A 19854-nucleotide genomic window follows, 5' to 3' on the forward strand; every position below is an offset into this window, starting at 1 on the left:
AGCATCAGGCACGTTGCAAATACACGATACATACAGGTTGATGTTTGGGCAAGAGAGGAATTAAGATCAGGCAGACAGCAGGCTGGGATCAGAGAGACCCCATTTCTGTCTGAAATGTCTGTGGAGAACCTGGTGCCTGCCCCAGACCCAGCCCTGGGGAAATGAAAGCCAGGCTGGGGTTCGAATGAGGGCAGTTTCCCTTCCTGTGGGTTGCGGATGAGACAACCCCATGACGAGAAGGACCCAGCCTCCGAGCGGCCACACCCTGTGTGTCTCTCTGTCCTGCTGGCACTGAGGGCTCATCCATCCGCACAGCTGGGGCCCCTGGGAGGAGATGCCATGACCCCCACCCTCACGGCCCTGCTCTGCCTCGGTGAGATTTAAAGAGGGGGAGGGGAGACCCGAGTCTTGGAGGGACTTTGCCTCACAGCCAGGCCCTGGTTCTTTAGGAGACTCAAAAATCTCAGGGTAGCTGGGCGCGGTGGCTCCCGCCTGTAATCCCAGCACTTTGGGAGGCCGAGGCCGGCGGATCACGAGGTCAGGAGATCGAGACCATCCTGGCTAACATGGTGAAACTCCATCTCTACTAAAAATACAAAAAATTAGCCGGGGTGGTTGCAGGTGCCTGTAGTCCCAGCTACTTGGGAGGCTGAGGCAGGAGAGTGGCGTGAACCCGGGAGGTGGAGCTTGCAGTGAGCCAAGATCGCGCCACTGCACTCCAGCCTGGGCGACAGAGCGAGACTCCATCACAAAAAAATAACAAAACAAAAAATCTCAGGGTAAAGAGAGGACCTGCTCAGGCTTCAGGGGCGAATCCCTCACAGGGAACTCTCTTCCAGGGCTGAGTCTGGGCTCCAGGACCCGGGTGCAGGCAGGTGAGTCTGTCCCCAGCTATCCCAGGTCCCTCCTCCTCACTGGGGACAAGGTCCACCCCTGGGCAGCTGGGGGTGGAGACCGCAGTTCTAGGTGACTGATGGGGACATCTGGAGGGTCCTGGGACTGAGAGCTGGGATCTGAGGGCTGAGGGAGGTCTTGGGATCCAGCCTCTGATTTCCTTCCAGGGCCCCTCCCCAAACCCGCTCTCTGGGCTGAGCCAGGCCCTGTGATCAGCTGGGGGAGCTCCGTGACCATCTGGTGTCAGGGGACCCTGGAGGCCCAGGGGTACCATCTCTATAAAGAGGGAAGCCCAGCATCCTGGGATACACAGAACCCACTGGAACCCAGGAACAAGGCCAAGTTCTCCATCCCATCCATGACAGAGCACCATGCAGGGAGATACCGCTGTTACTATCACAGCCCTGCAGGCTGGTCAGAGCCCAGCGACCCCCTGGAGCTGGTGGTGACAGGTGAGAGGACACCCAGGGGTCCCAGCCCCAGGCTCTGCCCTCAGGAAGGGGGTCGGCTCTCAGGGGCATCTCCCTCTCACAGCCCAGCCCTGGGGATGATGTGGGAGGTGGGAGCCCCATTTAACACGGTGCCTCCTTCTCTCCTAGGATTCTATGCAAAACCCATCCTCTCAGCCCTGCCGAGTCCTCTTGTGACCTCAGGAAAGAGTGTGACCCTGCTGTGTCAGTCACGGAGCCCGATGGACACTTTCCTTCTGATCAAGGAGGGGGCAGCTCATCCCCTACTGCGTCTGAGATCAGAGCACCAAGCTCAGCAGCACCAGGCTGAATTCCCCATGAGTCCTGTGACCTCAGTGCACGGGGGGACCTACAGGTGCTTCAGCTCACACAGCTTCTCCCACTACCTGCTGTCATACCCCAGTGACCCCCTGGAGCTCAGAGTCTCAGGTGAGGCCCCTGACCCTGTCCTCTCTGAGCTCAATGGCTCAGTTCAGGCCCTGCCTCCAGGAGAGCCCTGGGCAGGGATGGAGGGAGAGGGGCTCAGCCAGTGGGGGACTCAGCCCTCAGAGGGGAGGAGGACAACAGGGGCCCTCCCGGGCATGCCCATGCTCTTCTCCCTCACCTAGGGTCCAGAAGGTGCCAGGTGGGCAGAGAAATGGTCCTTGGGAAGCTGCAGGGCAGATATAGGGAGAGGTTCAATTTGATGCGGAGACCCAGGGGCAACCTCAGACTCTCAGCTCCGCTTGTCCTTCTACCCAGGATCCTTGGAGGGTCCCAGCCCCTCACCCACAAGGTCCATCTCAACAGCTGGTGAGTCTCAGAGGCCTCTGTCCAGAGAATTTCCAAAGCCCGAGGCCTGTCTCAAGACATGCTCAGTGGATCTCAGTCCTCGTTCCAATTCTCATCTGGGCTTTGCTTCCACGGATGTGGGAGTCGGGCAGCGACTTGGGAGGCACCACAGGCTCCCAAGGCCCTGAGGCTGGGCTGGTGAGGGGTGAGGGGGTCAAGGCTGAAGGAGATGTTGCGGGGAGAAGCCAAGCTGATGTGCGGAGCAGGACAGCCCCAGCCCTCACATCCCTGTTCTAACCCAGCAGGCCCTGAGGACAAGCCCCTCATGCCTACAGGGTCAGGCCCCCACAGTGGTGAGTGGGGGCTCTGAGTGGGAGGTGGGCAGGGTCTAAGGGAGCCAAAGGTGGGTTCTGTCCTAGGTTCAGGCCCCTCTGGAGTTGGTGATGTGGACGGGTCCCTCCTCTGCCTGGGACTCAGTTTCTCAAAGTGTAAAGGAGAGAGGCGCGTGGGTGGGAAAGTTCCTTTCAGCTCTGACTCCCAGCTGTGACCTCCTGGGAGAGGAGGCTTCCCTGGGAGGGACCGATTCCGCAAGGGCCTGTCCTGTCCCACCTGCAGCAGAGACGGTGACCTGGGGCAGGGGAGGGGGAGCAGGGCCATGGTTTAAGACAGGCTCTTTCCCTGCAACTCTGGGGCTCGGCTCTGGTGCAGGGAACGAGGGCTGCAGGTCAGACTCCCGGGTTCCCTTCCCAGCTCTGCCACTTCCTAGCTGGGGGTCTGGGGCAGGCGATTCCCCTCGCTGAGCCTCAGTTTCCTCCTTTGTGAAATGGGTGGAGAGAGGGTGGCAATCTCAGGTTGCACAAATGCTGTGAGGGTTGGAGGGGATGAAAGAAAGACCCAGTACACACAGTAGGTGTGCACACAGTAGGTGCTCACATCAATGACATCATCCCCTTTCCTGACGCCATCACGCCCAAGGTCTGAGAAGGCACTGGGAGGTACTGATCGGGGTCTTGGTGGTCTCCATCCTGCTTCTCTCCCTCCTCCTCTTCCTCCTCCTCCAACACTGGCGTCAGAGCAAACACAAGACATCGGGTAAGTAGGAAATTGGGGGACCCGTGGGCTGATGGAGGGTGGGCTCAGGGCACCAGCCAAAGGGACTCCAGATAGGAGAGGTCAGCTTAGAAACTCTGCTCCAGAAATTCCCAGTGAGAAAATCCAGAAAGAAGAAAATAAATGAGGGCATAATGGAAGTGCTTTATTCTTTCGGTTTTTCTAAACTTAGAAAGTATTTAAAACATCCTTGCAAGTGTATTTTCAGGTTTCCTTTCCTCTTGAGTTGCATGTGCAAGGCAGGTGGTTCTAACGTTCCCAGAGCTGAGACTGTCCACCTTCCCCCAGCACAGAGACAGGCTGATTTCCAACGTCCTCCAGGGGCTGCAGAGCCAGAGCCCAAGGACGGGGGCCTACAGAAGAGGTAATTCTGCCCAAAGACCTCAGACTCCCACCCATCCCAATGGCCACCTCACTGCCCCTTACACTGCTGTATCCTCCCCCAGGTCCAGCCCAGCTGCTGACCTCCAGGGAGAAAACCTCTGTGAGTGAGAGGCAGAGGGGGTGCACCTGCGGTGGAAATGGGGGTCCCAAAGTTTCGATAGCAATGGGGGCGTGAGCACAGGCTAGGAATGGTCAGGGACTCAGGGAGAGGTGGTCTGAAGCCACGTTGTGGGACCTCGGGGACATCACAGCCCCTCCCTGCATTGCAGTGGCACTAATGGGAACAGGGCAGGGACCGGCAGGAATGAGAGGTCCCAGGGAACCTTCCCAGGAGACGAACCCCTTGCTCTGCCCCAGCAGATGCTGCCGTGAAGGACACACAGTCTGAGGATGGGGTGGAGCTGGACACTCAGGTGAGACCCCGCCCTTGTCCTGGGCACCAAAGGCCTCCTGTGCCAGATCTAATCCTGCAGGACTTCTCTGTCCTCCTTCCCCCGGTTCTCAGCATCGTCACGGTGGGCCCCTCCTTGTCCAACACGCTGCCTCCCGCCTGCTGCGACCTCACTCTCTCCTGCTGTCCTGGGACCTCGTGGGCCTCCTCCCGGGTCCCCTTCCTGCTCCTCGTCCTCTGGCCGTCTGGTTGTTAGAGCCCTCCCCGGGCCTCAGGAAGATGAGGAATAAATGAACCACTCGGTCCCCTGGGCTCCCCTTTATTCATTCATCCAGCGAGTGTTCCCAGGGAGCTCACTGTGGATTGGGCTCCCCGTGGGAGCTGCAGACGCAGCAGGGAGCAAAGCCGCCCCGGCCTCCTGAGCTCACCTCGTGGTGGGAGACAAAATGCAAATAAATGCACCGTGTCCAGCAGTGCAACGTGCTGTAGGGAACATAAACCAGGGAAAGGGCAGAGAGTGTGGGGCAGTGGGGCCAGTCTGAATGGAAGGGGAGGGCTGTCTGCTCAGCTGTCATCTGAGAAGCCTGGACGGAGGGGGCCACACGATGCTCTAATGGACGAGCCCCTATAGGCAGAGGAAACAGCCGTGCAAAGGCCCCGAGGCAGCAGGAAAGCCACATGAAAGCTGCGTGAGGCTGCAGGAAAGCCGCGTGAGGCTGCAGCCAAATGGGCAAGGTCAGAGTGAGGAGGAGAGGCCAGAACCACAGGGAGGGAGCAGCCAGACCCTCCACGGCCTTAGGGCATCCCTGAGATTCCATCAGGAAAGGGATGCAATCGGATCACCCTGGGAACAATGAGGAAAATTGACTCCAGGGGGTCAGGGGGACTCAAGGACACCCCCCACCACTGTCTCTCTCCAGCAGAGCCCACACGATGAAGACCCCCAGGCAGTGACGTACGCCCCGGTGAAACACTCCAGACCTAGGAAAGAAATGGCCTCCCCTCCCTCCCCACTGTCCGGGGAATTCCTGGACACAAAGGACACACAGGCAGAAGAGGACAGGCAGATGGACACTGAGGCTGATCCTTTCCTCTCCAGGCCCCAGGCCTCCCCCACCCCCATCACGTTCCTTCCCTCTCACTCTCCCCCACTGCAGGCTGCTGCATCTGAAGCCCCCCAGGATGTGACCTACGCCCAGCTGCACAGCTTGACCCTCAGACAGAAGGCAACTGAGCCTCCTCCATCCCAGGAACGGGAACCTCCAGCTGAGCCCAGTGTCTACGCCACTCTGGCCATCCACTAATCCAGGGGGGACCCAGACCCCACAAACCATGGAGACTGAAGACCCCAGAAGGCATGGAAGCTGCCTCCAGTAGACATCATTGAACCCCAGCCAGCCTAGACCCCTGACACAGACCACTAGAAGATTCCGGGAACTTTGGGAGTCACCTGATTCTGCAAAGATAAATAGTATCCCTGCATTATCAAAATAAAGTAGCAGACTTCTCAATTCACAATGAGTTAACTGATGAAACAGAAGTCAGACAATGTTTTAAATTGAATGATCATGTAAATATTACACATCAAACCAATGATATGGGAAAATGGGAGCTTCTAATGAGGACAAACAAAAAATAGAGAAAAATTAATAAAGTCAAAAAAGTTTATTTTTGAAAACATTAATGATACATGAATCTTGGCCACAATGAGAAAAATAAAAATAAAAAAAGAGCAGGCATCCATTTCCATAGAGGAACAAAATAGGAGGCAGCACTACAGACCCTACACACAGCTTTACAGCGGTGAAACAAAACTGTCAGCAATTCTATGCCGACGTAACAGAAAATGCAGATGAGATAGATGAAATATGAAAAATTACAGTTTACTTAATGAACATAAGAATAAATAGAAAAACTGAATCATCATACATAAACATATATAAAATGCATTGATCCTGTAATCAAAAATGTTCCCATAAAGTAAATGCCACTTCAGGAAGGTTTGTTGGTGGTTTTTTCAAACTCTTATGCACTCATGAAACACACACACACACACACACACACACACACACACACACAAACTTGCATAAATTTTCCCTGAGAATATTTTGTATATATTTACGCAAATACATTTTATCAGACTAGGAACAAGTTGATACCCAAACCTGACAAGGAAACCACAAAATGGGAAAGTCATAGAAGACCTCTCACAGAAATATAAATCCCTGAACAAATATTAACAAGTAAGATTCATGTCTCTATAAAATAGACAAATACCATGACTACACTGGTTTTTTATTATCTTTTAATTTTGTTTATGAAAAGCAAGGATAGCTTAATTTTCAAAAACTCAATCAAGGTAATTCAATATTTTAACAAAATAAACAAAAAATTATCATCTCGATAGACAAAGCTTTTGTCTGAGCACCTTTTCATATACCTGCTGACCATTTGTATGTCTTCTTTTGAGAAATGCCTGTTCAGCTCCTTTACCCATGTTTCAAGTAGTTTTTGGTTTCTTGCTGTTGCGTTGCTTTAGTTGCTTACATATTTTTGAATATTAACCCTTTATCAGGTATACAGCTTGCAACTATTTTCTCCCATTTCTGAGTTGTCTCTTCATTCTGTTGTTTGCAGAAGCTGTTTAGTTAGAAGCCACACTCTTTGTCTATTTTTGCTTTTGTTGCTTGTGTTTTCAGGGCCATATCCAAAAAGGCTTGCCCAGACCAACGTCTTGAAAGTTTTCTCCCACCCATTTTTGTATATGGGATAAGGGTCCAATTTCATTCTTCTTCATATGAATATCCCCAGGATGTGTCCTATGCCCAGCTGCACAGCTTGACCCTCAAACAGGAAATAATGAAGCGTCCTTCCTCCCAGGAAAGGGAACGCTCAGCTGAGCTGAGCGTGTATGCTGCTCTGGCCATCCACTAACCCAGGGAGGACCCAGACCCCCACACTCCATGGAGACTCAGTTCTCTCAGGACCATTTATTCAAAAGGACTGCCCTCTCTTGTTCTTGGAAACTTTGTTGAGGATCAATTCACCATAAATGTGTGTGTTTCATTCTTTGCTTTCATCTCTGTTGCACTGATCACTGTACCTGCTTCTATGCCAGTTCCATGCTGTCTTCCTTGCTGTAGCTTTGTAGGATATTTGGGGATTCCATAGTGTGATACCCCCTCTTTCCCTTTGCTCAAGATTGTTTTGGCTATTAGGGGTCCTTTTGTAGTCCCATTCAAATTTTAGGATTGTTTTTCTATATCTCTGGAAGACGACCTTGGAATTTTGATAGGAATTCCATTGAGTCTGCAGGTATGAACTTTTTTTTAAGTTCCAGGGCACATGTACAGGACCCGCAGATTTGTTACATAGGTAGGCATATGCCATGGTGGTTTGCTGCACCTATCAACCTATTACCTAGGTATTAAGCCCCGCATGCATTAGCTCTTTTCCCTAATGCTCTCCCTCCCTTCATCCTCCACCCTCCCCCCACAGGCCGCAGTGTGTGTTGTTCTCCTCCCTGTGTCCATGTGTTCTCATTGTAATATGAACATTTTAACAATGTTAATTCTTGCAGATCATGAACATAAGCTACCTTCCTATTTATATGGGTCTTGTTCAATTTCATTCATCAATGTTGTAAAGATTTTAGTGCAGAGATATTCAACCTCCTTGGTTAAATTTAATTCTAAGTAATTTTGTAGCTATTGTAAGTGTAATTTTTCTTTTGATTTCTTTCAGGATAGTTTGTTTTTAGTACATAGAGATGCTACCGATTTTTGCATGTTGATTTTGTATCCTGCAGCTCTACTAAATTCTTGGATCAGTTCTAAAAGTTGTTGGGTTGAGTCCTTAGGGATTTTTATACATAAAATCATGTCAGCAAACAGAGACAATATCACTTTTTATCTGATTTGGGTGCTTTTGTGTATTTTTGTTACCTAATTGCTGTGTCTAGGACTTCTATTACTATGCTGAATAGAAGGAGTGAGAGCATATACTTTTGAGTAAGGATTCTTCCGTCCTCCTCCTTCAGAAAGGACAGTTCTAATTGCACTCTGGCTGAACTCCTAGCACTTCTCACACACGTGTGTGCTCAGCCTTCAGTCAGCCTCATTGAAAAGGGTCCAACTGAGGAAGGCACCAGGTGTATTTGCTGCTGAGTCCTGGCCACAGACAGTGGATGACAGATGATTATTTAAATAAAGATTAGCTTTCCTTTCAAAGTTGAAGTGCTAACCCACCCACTGTCCCTAAGGCTTCAGGGCAGGACCATGGAAAGAGGAGGAGGAAGGTTCTGAGAACTAGACAAGGGGCACTGAGGAGGCAGAAATGAATCATGGGCTGTTTCCAGGGAGACGTGGAGGAGACTGTTAGAAAATAGTAACAAAAAAAGGGAAGCCCAAGCAGAGAATTGTTTGGTAGAAAGAGCACCCAGGACCCAGGGTCAGTGGAGGAGTTATGTTTTCTTCCCCTATTTCCCTGCATTTCTGCACCACGCACAGTGATGTTGCTGTCACTTTCGCAGCCCTGCAGGTTTGTCAGAACCCAGTGACCACCTGGAACTGGTGGTGACAGATAAGAGGACACTCAGGGGTCCCAGCCCCAGGCACTGCCTTCGGGAAGGAGTTCCGCTCTCAGGGGTGTCTCCCTTCTCACAGCCCAGCCCTGGGGGATGATGTGGGAAGTGTGAGCCCCATTTAACGTGGTGCTGTCTTCTCTCCTAGGATTCTACAGCAAACCCACCCTATCAGCTCAGCCCAGCCTTGTTCTGACCTCAGGAGGTAAGGTGACCCCATTATGTCCTCCACGGCTGGGATTTGACAGGTTCATTCTGACTGTGGAAGGTGAACACAAGCTATTCTGCCTCCTGGACCCCGAAAAACAGTCCATGGACAGTTCCAAGCCCTGATCCTGGCGGACCCCATGACTTCTAGCCACAGGTGGAGGTTTACCAGTCTGGTTTAGCAGACTTTAGCACCTGAGACCAAGAGCTCCAGCAGCTCACTAGATTCTGACCATACCTGGAGGCGACCTGGTGAAAGAAGAGGCTTGGAAGGAACCTGCCCTCTGAGTCCTGGCTCCTTGCACACTCCAGGTGTGCCTAGGGAGCCCTCCCATTTGACTCCACAGGGTCCTGTCATGGCCCATGGAAAGAGCATGACCTTCCTGTGTTGCTCTGATGTTGGTTACAAAACATTCTCTCTGTCCAAGAAAAAGATACATCACCTTCCCCAGAGTTCTGGCCAGAAGTTCTCCCAGGATGACTTCCCCTTGGGCCCTGTGACCATCTCCCATGAGGGCCAGTACAGATGCTCAGTGGACACAACCTCTCCCCCGAGTGGTCAGCCCCCAGTGACCCCCCTGGACATCCTGATCGCAGGTGAGAAGCCCAGCAGGTTCAGTCAGAGACCCAGGCTCTGTACAGGCCCTGCCAGGGGAGCCCAGGTGGTGATGGCTGGGATGAGGGGTGGGGGTCCCAAGGGAGGGAGAGGCAGAGAGAGACAGAGAGAGAGAGAGAGAGGATGGATTGGGCGGGGACAGGGGGACTCAGAGAAAACAGAGACAGAGAGACTGAGGGTCCCAGAGAGAGGCCTGGGGAAGTCTCAGCTCAGAACAAGGTGGGGCGGCCCCTCACCCATCCTTCTTCTCTCCAGGACAGATCCCTGGGACACCCTCCCTCTCAGTGCAACCAGGCCACATGGTGGCCTCAGGAGAGAACATGGCCGTGCTGTGTCAGATGCAAAGGTGGGTGGACAGACACTTTCCTTCCATCTGAGGAGGATGCAGCTGACAAGACCCCACCCTTGTATCTAATATCAAAGTACCCTACTCAGTGGTAGGGGTTGAATTCTCCATGAGTCCCGTGACCTCAGCCCATGCGGGGACTTACAGGTGCTATGCGATATTCTAAGCTTCTAATATCTATCTTTCACATCACCCATTCCCTGCACAGGATGTGGCACGCCAGAGACCCAGGAGATGTTTTCTGAATGAATCTAGTAATAAACAAATACCTGCATCCCTCAGGGCTGATAAAGAGTCTATAAACCTCAGATGGAGAGTCTAGAACGTTAGAACATAAACCAGGGAATGTGACAGATGCCTAAGGACCTTCACAGCAATTCTAGCAATTCTTCATAAAAGCAGCTGTCATTTACTGAGCATAGTTTATCAGGTTATTTCTAAGCATATAATGAAAATAATAATAATAATAGTAAAAAATAGCTTACATTATTGAGTGACTGCTAAGAACGTGGTAGAATTTTACTTTGTACATCACGTGTATTAACTATGTAGTTCCCCACCAAAACCATATAAGGTAGATACTGGCACTATGCTAAGTTTATATATGACACAATAGTAATGTGGGTAACTTTCCCTAAGTCACATAGTTAAAAGGGACAGAGCCATGATCAAATCTCAGGCTTCCTGGCTCCAGAGTCTTCCCTATTAGTTCAACTACTTGCTTCCTATGAGAGGTAGAATATAATAATCTCTGATTGTCAACCCACCAAATATCCTTACAAAGAAGACACTTTTATTATTGCAATTTTATAGAAAAGCAAAGTGAGGCTCAGGGAGGCAAAGTGACTTTCCCAAGGAGACAGAGATAGCAAGAGGCAGGTGTAGGTTTTGAAAATACTGTGATGTAACTCCAAGCCTGTTGCTTTTTTTTTTTTTTTTTTGAGACGGAGTCTTGCTCTGTCGCCCAGGCTGGAGTGCAGTGGTGTAATCTCAGCTCACTGCAAGCTCTGCCTCCCGGGTTCACGCCATTCTCCTTCCTCAGCCTCCCAAGAAGCTGGGACTACAGGCGCCTGCCACCACAACTGGCTAATTTTTTTTTTTTTGTATTTTTGGTGGAGACGGGGTTTTGCCATATTAGCCAGGATGGTCTTGATCTCCTGACCTCGTGATCAGCCCTCCTCAACCTCCCAAAGTGTTGGGATTACAGGCGTGAGCCACTGTGTCTGGCCCCAAGTGTGTTGCTTTTTAGTCAATACCCTATAAACTGGTTTCCTGAACCTGGTCTGGAAAGAGATGACCTGAGGTGGATGAGGAAGAACCAACTCTAACTGCCACCCTGGGCCGTGCTAGTGGTTGTCCTGCTGGGTGAGCAGCCAATATCATAAGCTTCTGAATTCCATTCCTATTCAGAATCCATGGAGTGGATGTGTCTTTTTCCAATTTATTCTGATGCATTCGCTAAATATTTATTAGCCTCCTTCAGGGAATATCTAGGAGTCTCTAAGAGGGAGCCCAGCTTTTACAAATGTATCAACTAACACACCAGAAAACAGAGGAAGCCATGTTACCTCCTGGACTCTGACCATGGTGCTGAAACTAGAGTTCATGGCAACGTCCCAGTCAGAGCTGTGAACAGCAACTGCAGGACCCATTCTCCTGGGGCTGGGGCCTGATAGAGGAAATAGGAAGAGTCTCTAGATACAGGGCCAGGTCTGTTGGAGACCTTGAATAGGAGCCAAAATTGAACAGGATGTGGGGAAGCTCAAGAGGTAGATGACGTCTAGTTGGACCATGGAATGTTGCTATCTAAATAGGCAATTATTTTTGTACTCTACACCAGGGTAGGCAGACCAGAGGGAAGCATCCTGGAACTTCCTTGGTCATACAGAATACTGAGTTTCCTCAGTTGCTTGTGAGTGTATATTATGAGTGCAATAAAGTTTGAATGCGATTATCCCTTAGACTAAAATCTGTTTTTGCAAGAGTTCTTCAGAGAAATGGAACCAATCAGATGTTTATTTATGTATATACATATCCTCTGTCCCTCTATCTATTTCTCTAATAGATACTGTCTAATATCCATCTTTAACTGCTATTATTATAATTTTGGGTTTGATTTTTCTTTTTCTTTTTCTTTTCTTTTCTTTCTTTTTTATAATAATTAATTATAAAATAATACCCATAATTAACTGCTACTTAGGACATTTGAAATATCTCTGGTGGTTGCATGCTGTGCTTTGGTTGGCAATGGCTGTATATCTCTGAAAACTTTCTGTGATGATGGCAAAACGGTACACTTTCATCTCCTTTCTTATGGGTTCCAGGGAGCCGGATGCACTAGATTTCACCAGTAATATATGTCTATAGACAATTTCTCGGATCAGTGTGAAGAAGGTAAATTAAATCTTTCATTAGGAAAATATAAATCTCCCTTTTACAGGATGTGACTAAGAGTTGTCAAGGCTTAGAGAGCAGGAATAATCAGGGACTGTATGGATGTTCATGTCTAATAAATGCAACTCTGATCCTTAACCATATTTAAAAGCGCTTTTGTAGTTCCCAAACCTTTTCATCTGCTCCACATCCACTGGGTTCTGAAGCCAAAGCTTTCTGAAACCGTTCTTCCTCTCAGCCCTTAAGCAGTGAATGCTTGGTCTATTCTGACAGCTGAGATCCCAGCCACAGGAGCTGTGAGGTGAGGAATTTCCTGTCACCATCCCAGAAAGTAAAATATAGCCTCATTATTTCGTAATTGTATTTCCACAAGAAAAACAAAGAATTTCATAAAAGAAACAAAGGCTAGTATTTACTTTTTCATAATTGATTGTAGTTACTGAAGGACATATGGGGCCCACAATCATGACGGGTCTAGGATTCACAGATACTTTCTTGTCTCCATTATTTACCATAATTGTGTCATTCTCCCTCCTGCTTAAATGATTTATTTGGTATAATTTAAATTTATTTGTATGTTTTCTCTATGACTTAATGGGCAACATACCTCTTTCTCTAACTTGTATTTTTTGGTTGGTTGATTTCTGAAACAAATTTGCTAAGTATATTCTAGTTGTTGTTATAAAATATTTTCTTTCCGAGAAAATTTTTCAACAGGTTCGTGTGCACATCCTATATGAAATTCATATTCTTTTCTTATTCTCTTATTTTTCTCCCCATCCTCTACAACACTTGGGCCAAACTGTTATCGATTATTGTGTATCCATCCAAGAAATGGCTTTGAGTTTTTTTTTTTTTTTTTTTTTTTTTTTCGGAGTCTCGCTCTGTCGCCCAGGCTGGAGTGCAGTGGCGCGATCTCAGCTCACTGCAAGCTCCGCCTCCCGGGTTCACGCCATTCTCCTGCCTCAGCCTCTCCGAGTAGCTGGGGCTACAGGCGCCCACCACTACGCCCGGCTAATTTTTTGTAGTTTTAGTAGAGATGGGGTTTCACCATGTTAGCCAGGATGGTCTCAATCTCCTGACCTCGTGATCCGCCTGCCTCGGCCTCCCAAAGTGCTGGGATTACAGGCGTGAGCCACTGCGCCCGGCCTCTAAGGCTGGTCTTAAACTCCTGACGTCAGGTGATCCATCCACCTCGGCCACCCAAATTGCTGGGATTACAGACGTGAACCACTGCACCCAGCGAGAGTTTCAGTGCTCTATCTCTGCCTACTCCATGTTACATGTAATGTTCCACCTCAGGCATGTTTCCTCTCCTTTCCGTCTCCTTCCTCTTCTCCTTCTCCTTTTTTCTTTCTAATTTTTATTTTTTTGGGACAGCGCCTTGCTCTGTTACCCAGGCTGGAGTGCAGTGGCACGATCTCAGCTCACTGCAACCTCTGCCTCCTGGGTTCAAGAGATTCTCCTGACTCATCCTCTCAAGTAGCTGGGATTACAGGCACCTGCCATCACACCCAGCTAATTTTTGTATTTTTAGTAGAGACGAGGTTTCACCATGTTGGCCAGGCTGGTCTCGAACTCCTGCCCTCAGGTAATCCACCTGCCTGCGGCCCCCCAAGGTGCTGGGATTACAGGCATGCGCCACCATGCTCGGCTAATTTTTTTTTTTGGTATTTTTAGTAGGGACGGGGTTTCACCATGTTGGCCAGGCGGGTCTCAAACTCCTGACCTCAAGTGATCTGCCCTCCTCAGCCTCCCAAAGTGCTGGGATTACAGGCGTGAGCCACCACTCCCAGCCCTGGACTATCTTTCCTCTTTAGTGTGTTCTCACAACCACCTCTCACTGAGTTTTCTTTTTTTTTTTTTTTGAGACAGAGTCTGGCTTTGTTGCCCAGGCTGGAGTGCAGTGGCGTGATCTCGGCTCACTGCAAGCTCCACCTCCCAAGTTCAAGCGATTCTCCCACCTCAGCCTCCCTAGTAGCTGGGATTACGGGTGCATGCCAGCACACCCAGCTAGTTTTTGTATTTTTAGTAGAGACAGGGGTTTCACCATGTTGGTCAGGCTGGTCTTGAACTCCTGACCTTGTGATCCTCCTGCCTTGGCCTCCCAAAGTGCTGGAATTACAGGTGTGAGCCACTGCGCCCAGCCAGCTTTCTCATCCTTATCCCTTAGTTCTCTGCCAGGGAATAAGATAGAAGCCATTCCCTCAACCACATTCTAGTCATGGTCCCTATTCTCATGTTTCCACTTCTCTTTCTTTGGTAATAAATTAATTAATTAAGAAACAGGTAGCCGAATGTTCATCTTCTGCTAATCTGCATCCCCTTATTTTTCCAGAGCCTCCCCTAATGAAACTGACTTTATTTACTGAACGCAGGAAGTGGGTCTCTCCAGATCAGGATGACTTTCTGCTGGGGAAATATTTGTCTTTGCATCGGTGGGGAAAAAGAAAGTCGATGTCCTGAGTGGAGGCTCTGAGAAAATAAGGGCGGTGTTTTCAGTTTAGACCCACGCTAAGTCGGGAGCTGACCTGGATGTGATGTTGGGTCTACCCTCCAAGGGCAGGTTGTCAGACAAAGGAACCCTGGCAATCAGGGGACACCTCAGGTCTGGGCTGAGATGTGTGCAGAGGGCCTGGGTCCCCCTGAGCCCCCGCACTGGGGGAATCAGAGACAGGCCCAGCCACGGGCTGTCCACTTCCTGTGAGTTCACAGCTGTGGGGACCCAGGCAGGCAGCAGCAAGCTCTGACTTAACCACATCCGTGCATCTGTCTGTCATGGAGGGCCATGTGGTCACCTGTCCCACAGCTGGAGCACGCAGAGCAGGCATCATGGTGTCCATCCTCACTGTTCTTCTGTGCCTCAGTCAGTGGTGGAGAGACGAGGGCCAGGAGGGGCACTGGGCTGGGGTGGAGGGGGTCCCACAGCAGCCTTGTTCACCAGAGAGCCTCAGGGCTCCAGTGGCTACTGGTGCTCCAGCGGGAGGGGAAGCAGCCACACCTCTGTATTCCAAATCCCCCACAGGAAACTCTTCTCCATGGCTGAGTCTGGGCCAGAAAGCCCGAGCACCTGCAGGTGAGTCTCTGCTAAGCTCCCACGCCCTACCTCACACTCAGCACCTGGACTCTCATCTCAGGGGCTTCTCAGCTGAGGGTGAGAAAATCAAGAGGGTCCATGACCTGAGCTGGGAATGAGGGGCGGGGGAGGTCTGTGGACCCCAGCTGTGGTTTCTTCCAGGGACCCTCCCCAAACCCAGCCTCTGGGCTGAGCCAGGCTCTGTGATTACCTGGGGGAGCCCCATGACCCTCTGGTGCCAGGGGACCCTGGATACCCAGGGTTACCATCTCACCAAGGAAGGAAGCCCCATGACCTGGTACCAACAGAGTCCACCAGAGCTCAGCAACAAGACCGACTTCTTCATCCCATCCACGAGAGAGCACCACACAGGGAGATACCGCTGTCACTATCGCAGCCCTGCAGGCTGGTCAGAACGCAGTGACCCCTTGGAGCTGGTGGTGACAGGTGAGAGGACACCCAGGGGTCCCAGCCCCAGGCTCTGCCTGCAGGAAGGGGGTCGGCTCTCAAGGGCATCTCTGTTCTAATAACTCAGCCCTGGGGGATGATGTGGGAGGCGTGAGCCCCATTTAAGACAATGTCTCCTTCTCTCCTAGGAGCCTACAGAACACCCACTCTCTCAGCCCTGCCGAGCCCTGTGGTGGCCTCAGGAGAGAGGGTTTGGCCCTCAAGGGTGGGGTTTCACAGGTTCCTTTTGATTGAGGAAGGAGAAAATAAGCTCTCCTGGAGGCTGGACTCACAGGAACCCTCCAAGGGGCTGTCCCTGGTCCTGTTCCCTGTGGGCCGTGTGACCGCCAGTCACCGGTGGATGTTCAGATGCTATGGGTATTACACGGACACCCCCCGGGTTGGTCGGAACCCAGTGATACCATGGAGATGCTGGTCTTAGGTACGGACGTCTTCCTCCTTGCCCTGTTTATTTTTGAGAACTTACTCTCAGGAAGCCCCATGTAGGAGGGTGGAACAAGGGAAGTTAGGGACTCCTGAGCCCAGAGACACCGAGTGTGAGACACAGTGGGACCTGCAGGGCCAGGACGGGAGAAGGAAGGGGCGTGGGAGGAACCAGCCCTCCGAGTCCCGACTCTTCTTTCCCTCCAGGCGTGTCTAGGAAGCCCTCCTTCCTGACCCTGCAGGGTCCTGTCATGGCCCCTGGGGAGAACCTGACCCTGCAGTGTGGCTCTGATGTCGGCTACGACAGATTCGCTCTGTACAAGGAGTGGGGACGTGACTTCCTCCAGCGCCCTGGCCGGCAGCCCCAGGCTGGGCTCTCCCAGGCCAACTTCACCCTGGGCCCTGTGAGCCGCTCTTATGGGGGTCAGTACAGATGCTCCGGTGCACACAACCTCTCCTCCGAGTGGTCGGCCCCCAGTGACCCCCTGGACATCCTGATCACAGGTGAGGAGCCCAGCGGGTTCAGTCAGGGACCCAGGCTCTGCACAGGCCCTGCCGGGGAGCCCAGGTAGTGATGGCCGGGATGAGGGGTGGGGTCCCAAGGGAGGGAGAGACAGACAGAGACAGGGGATGGGCGGGGCGGGGAGACTCAGAGAAAACGGAGACAGAGAGACTGAGGGTCCCAGAGAGAGGCCTGGGGAGGTGTCAGCTCAGAACAAGGAGGGGCAGCCCCTCACCCATCCTTCTTCTCTCCAGGACAGATCCGTGCCAGACCCTCCCTCTTGGTGCAGCCGGGTCCCATGGTGGCCTCAGGAGAGAATGTGACCCTGCTGTGTCAGTCATGGAGCCCGATGGACACTTTCCTTCTGACCAAGGTGGGGACAGCCCATCACCCGCTGCGTCTGAGATCAGAGCACCAAGCTCAGCAGCACCAGGCTGAATTCCCCATGAGTCCTGTGACCTCAGCCCACGCGAGGACCTACAGGTGCCAGAGCTCACGCACATTCTTCCCCTACTTACTGTCTCACCCCAGTGACCCCCTGGAGCTCGTGGTCTCAGGTGAGGCCCCTGACCCTGTCTTCTCAGAGCTCAAAGGCTCAGCTCAGGCCGTGCCTCCAGGAGAGCTCAGGACGCTAAGGAAAGAGGGGAGTAAAGGGGGAGGGCCCAGCCCATGGGAGGGTGGAAATAGTCAGGGACCTCCTGATCCTGGGCTCCCACCCCAGAGACCTCAGATGGGGCTAAAGGCCAGGGAGGTCTGAAAGGAGATATGGAGGCGCCTGGGGGGAATCATGCTTAGACTGAGGGTAGAAGATGGAGGCCCCACCCACTCCCCACCTGGGCTCCCCTGGCGACCCCGTAATACTCAGTGCATACCTGAGACGAGGGGGAGATCGTACACCTGCTCACTGCAGCAATGCAGGCAAATATTCAGCAGCAAACGTCACGTGCAATGCCTTTCTGTCCTTTGTTTTTTATGTCCACCTATCTAGTTTCTCTTTCTGTTTCTGAAGATTTCAAAGCAATGCTGGCATTTATAATTTACACATTTAATTTGTTAGGTAGCGTTATGATGTAAAATAACTATGCTCTGATTTTCTTTGGGATTAAATTAAATATATGCATTCATGATGGAGAATAACTTCTCATTAGTAATGTCTTTTTATCCAATACATTTAAAATTAAACTTTATACACATATCAGCAGACGCTTGAAGTTGTATTCATAAAAATTGTGGACACTGTGAATTTTAAGCATTGTTTTACTACTTGAATAATTTGAAAGTCTTTGATTCCTTTCTATCTTCTAAAATTAGTTAAGTATAGATGAGAAAGCTATTGGTTTGAGTATGCTGATTTTACCTCCTATTGACTTACCACAGACACTCTCCCTTTCAATCCTTTCCCAAATGCTCTCTTCTGATTTATTGATAATAATTACATTAACTGCAAGAAAATGGAGGACAAACTTGTTTCTAAATTTTATAATACTCTTCTCACTTCAAATATATATGTGTGTGTTTATATATACCCACACACTATTATATATCTTGTAACGTATATTATGTATTATATATTTATATATACCCACACACTACTATCTTATTATATATTATGTATTATATATTTATATATACACAATTATATATCTTATATATTATGTATTATGTATTTATGTATATACTCCCACACACTATTATCTTTCATAATATATATTATGTATTATATATTTATATATACCCACACACTATCTTATTATATATTATGTATTATATATTTATATATACACAATTATATATCTTATTGTATATTGTGTATTATATATTTATGTATTTACACCCACACACTATTATATATCTTATAATATATATTATGTATTATATATTTATATATACACATTATTATGTATCTTATATATCATGTATTATATATTTATATATACACACTATTATATATCTTATATATCATGTATTATATATTTATATATACACACTATTATATCTTATATATCATGTATTTATATTTATATATACACACAATTATATATCTTATTATATATTATGTATTACATATTTATGTATATACCCACACAATTATATATCTTATAACATATATTATGTATTATATATTTATATATACACACTATTATATATCTTATTATATATTACGTATTATATACGTATATATACACACACTATTATACATCTTATATATAATATGTTATGTATTTATATATACACACTATTATATATCTTATATATGTTATATATTTATATACACACACTATTATATATCTTATAATATATTATGTATTATATATTTATATATACACACTGTTATATATCTTATATATCATGTGTTATATATTTATATATACACACAATTATATATCTTATTATATATAATGTATTATATATTTATATCTACACAATATTATATATCTTAAATATATTATGTGTTATATATTTATATATACACAATGATATATCTTATATATTATGTATTAGATATTTATATATGCACACTGTATTATATATCTTATTATATATTATGTATTATATTTTTATATATACACAATTATATATCTTATTACATATTTATATGTGTACACACAGTAATATATAATATATTTTATGTATTACATATTTATATATACACATGCTATCATATATCTTATAATAGATATTATGCATTATATATTTACATATACACACTATTATATCTCAATTATGTATACACACATATTTACACCTATGCATATATGTACATACGTATGCGAACGTACCTCTGCCACAGCAGGGAAAGGGTCTATCACATAGCTACAGAACAGTTATGACAAGTGTAGACACAAAGGAATGCAGCAACTGAGGGACATGTTGGCTTAAGTCTCTTCAACTCCTCACACACCTCCCCCCTTTTTTGGTTGATTCTCAGGAGCAGCTGAGACCCTCAGCCCATCACAAAACAATTCAGACCCCAAGACTGGTGCGTAAGGAGATGCTTTCAGTGATGGGGCTGGCACAGAGGGTCAGGTCCTGTGAAGGGGAGGTGGGTGCCCTGGGTGGACATCCAGGGGTCCTGGGTGAAGTTGATCTGCCCTGACCTCTGTGGCCTCTTTGCCCACCCTCCCCAGCCTCACACCCCCAGGATTACACAGTGGAGAATCTCATCCACATGGGCGTGGTTGGCTTGGTCCTGGTGGTCCTCAGGATTCTGCTGTTTTAG

The 19854-nt window shown here is 48.5% G+C and overlaps 2 protein-coding genes across 2 annotated transcripts; both read left to right on the forward strand.

The window, feature by feature from the left end:
• Nucleotides 1-216: 216 nt before the first annotated feature.
• On the forward strand, nt 217-5424 carry LILRB4 (leukocyte immunoglobulin like receptor B4). Its single transcript, XM_058425984.1, has 11 exons — nt 217-373; nt 1062-1346; nt 1494-1793; nt 2106-2156; nt 2441-2488; nt 3111-3227; nt 3534-3609; nt 3692-3729; nt 3990-4042; nt 4941-5099; nt 5178-5424. Exons 1-11 carry the CDS (start codon nt 217-219, stop codon nt 5322-5324), a joined length of 1431 nt encoding a protein of 476 aa, XP_058281967.1. The 3' UTR covers nt 5325-5424.
• A 3741-nt stretch (nt 5425-9165) lies between these two features.
• Nucleotides 9166-19854, forward strand: LOC116479600 (leukocyte immunoglobulin-like receptor subfamily A member 4). The gene is given in 10 exon segments (XM_058425786.1): nt 9166-9406; nt 9681-9771; nt 15033-15241; nt 15404-15688; nt 15838-16086; nt 16089-16130; nt 16340-16636; nt 16889-17191; nt 19564-19614; nt 19763-19854. Coding segments are annotated over 10 exon segments (1860 nt in total).

The sequence above is a fragment of the Hylobates moloch genome, unplaced genomic scaffold (assembly GCF_009828535.3).
Source record: "Hylobates moloch isolate HMO894 unplaced genomic scaffold, HMol_V3 SCAFFOLD_12, whole genome shotgun sequence".
NCBI classification, from domain to species: domain Eukaryota; kingdom Metazoa; phylum Chordata; class Mammalia; order Primates; family Hylobatidae; genus Hylobates; species Hylobates moloch.

Excerpts from the sequence above, each read along its gene's own strand:
- LILRB4 (XM_058425984.1), top strand. The coding sequence starts at position 217 with ATGAGACAACCCCATGACGAGAAGGACCCAGCCTCCGAGCGGCCACAC. Across the intron at positions 1,347-1,493 it reads CCTGGAGCTGGTGGTGACAG|GATTCTATGCAAAACCCATC; the intron begins GTGAGAGGACAC and ends CTTCTCTCCTAG. Across the intron at positions 2,489-3,110 it reads AGGGTCAGGCCCCCACAGTG|GTCTGAGAAGGCACTGGGAG; the intron begins GTGAGTGGGGGC and ends ATCACGCCCAAG.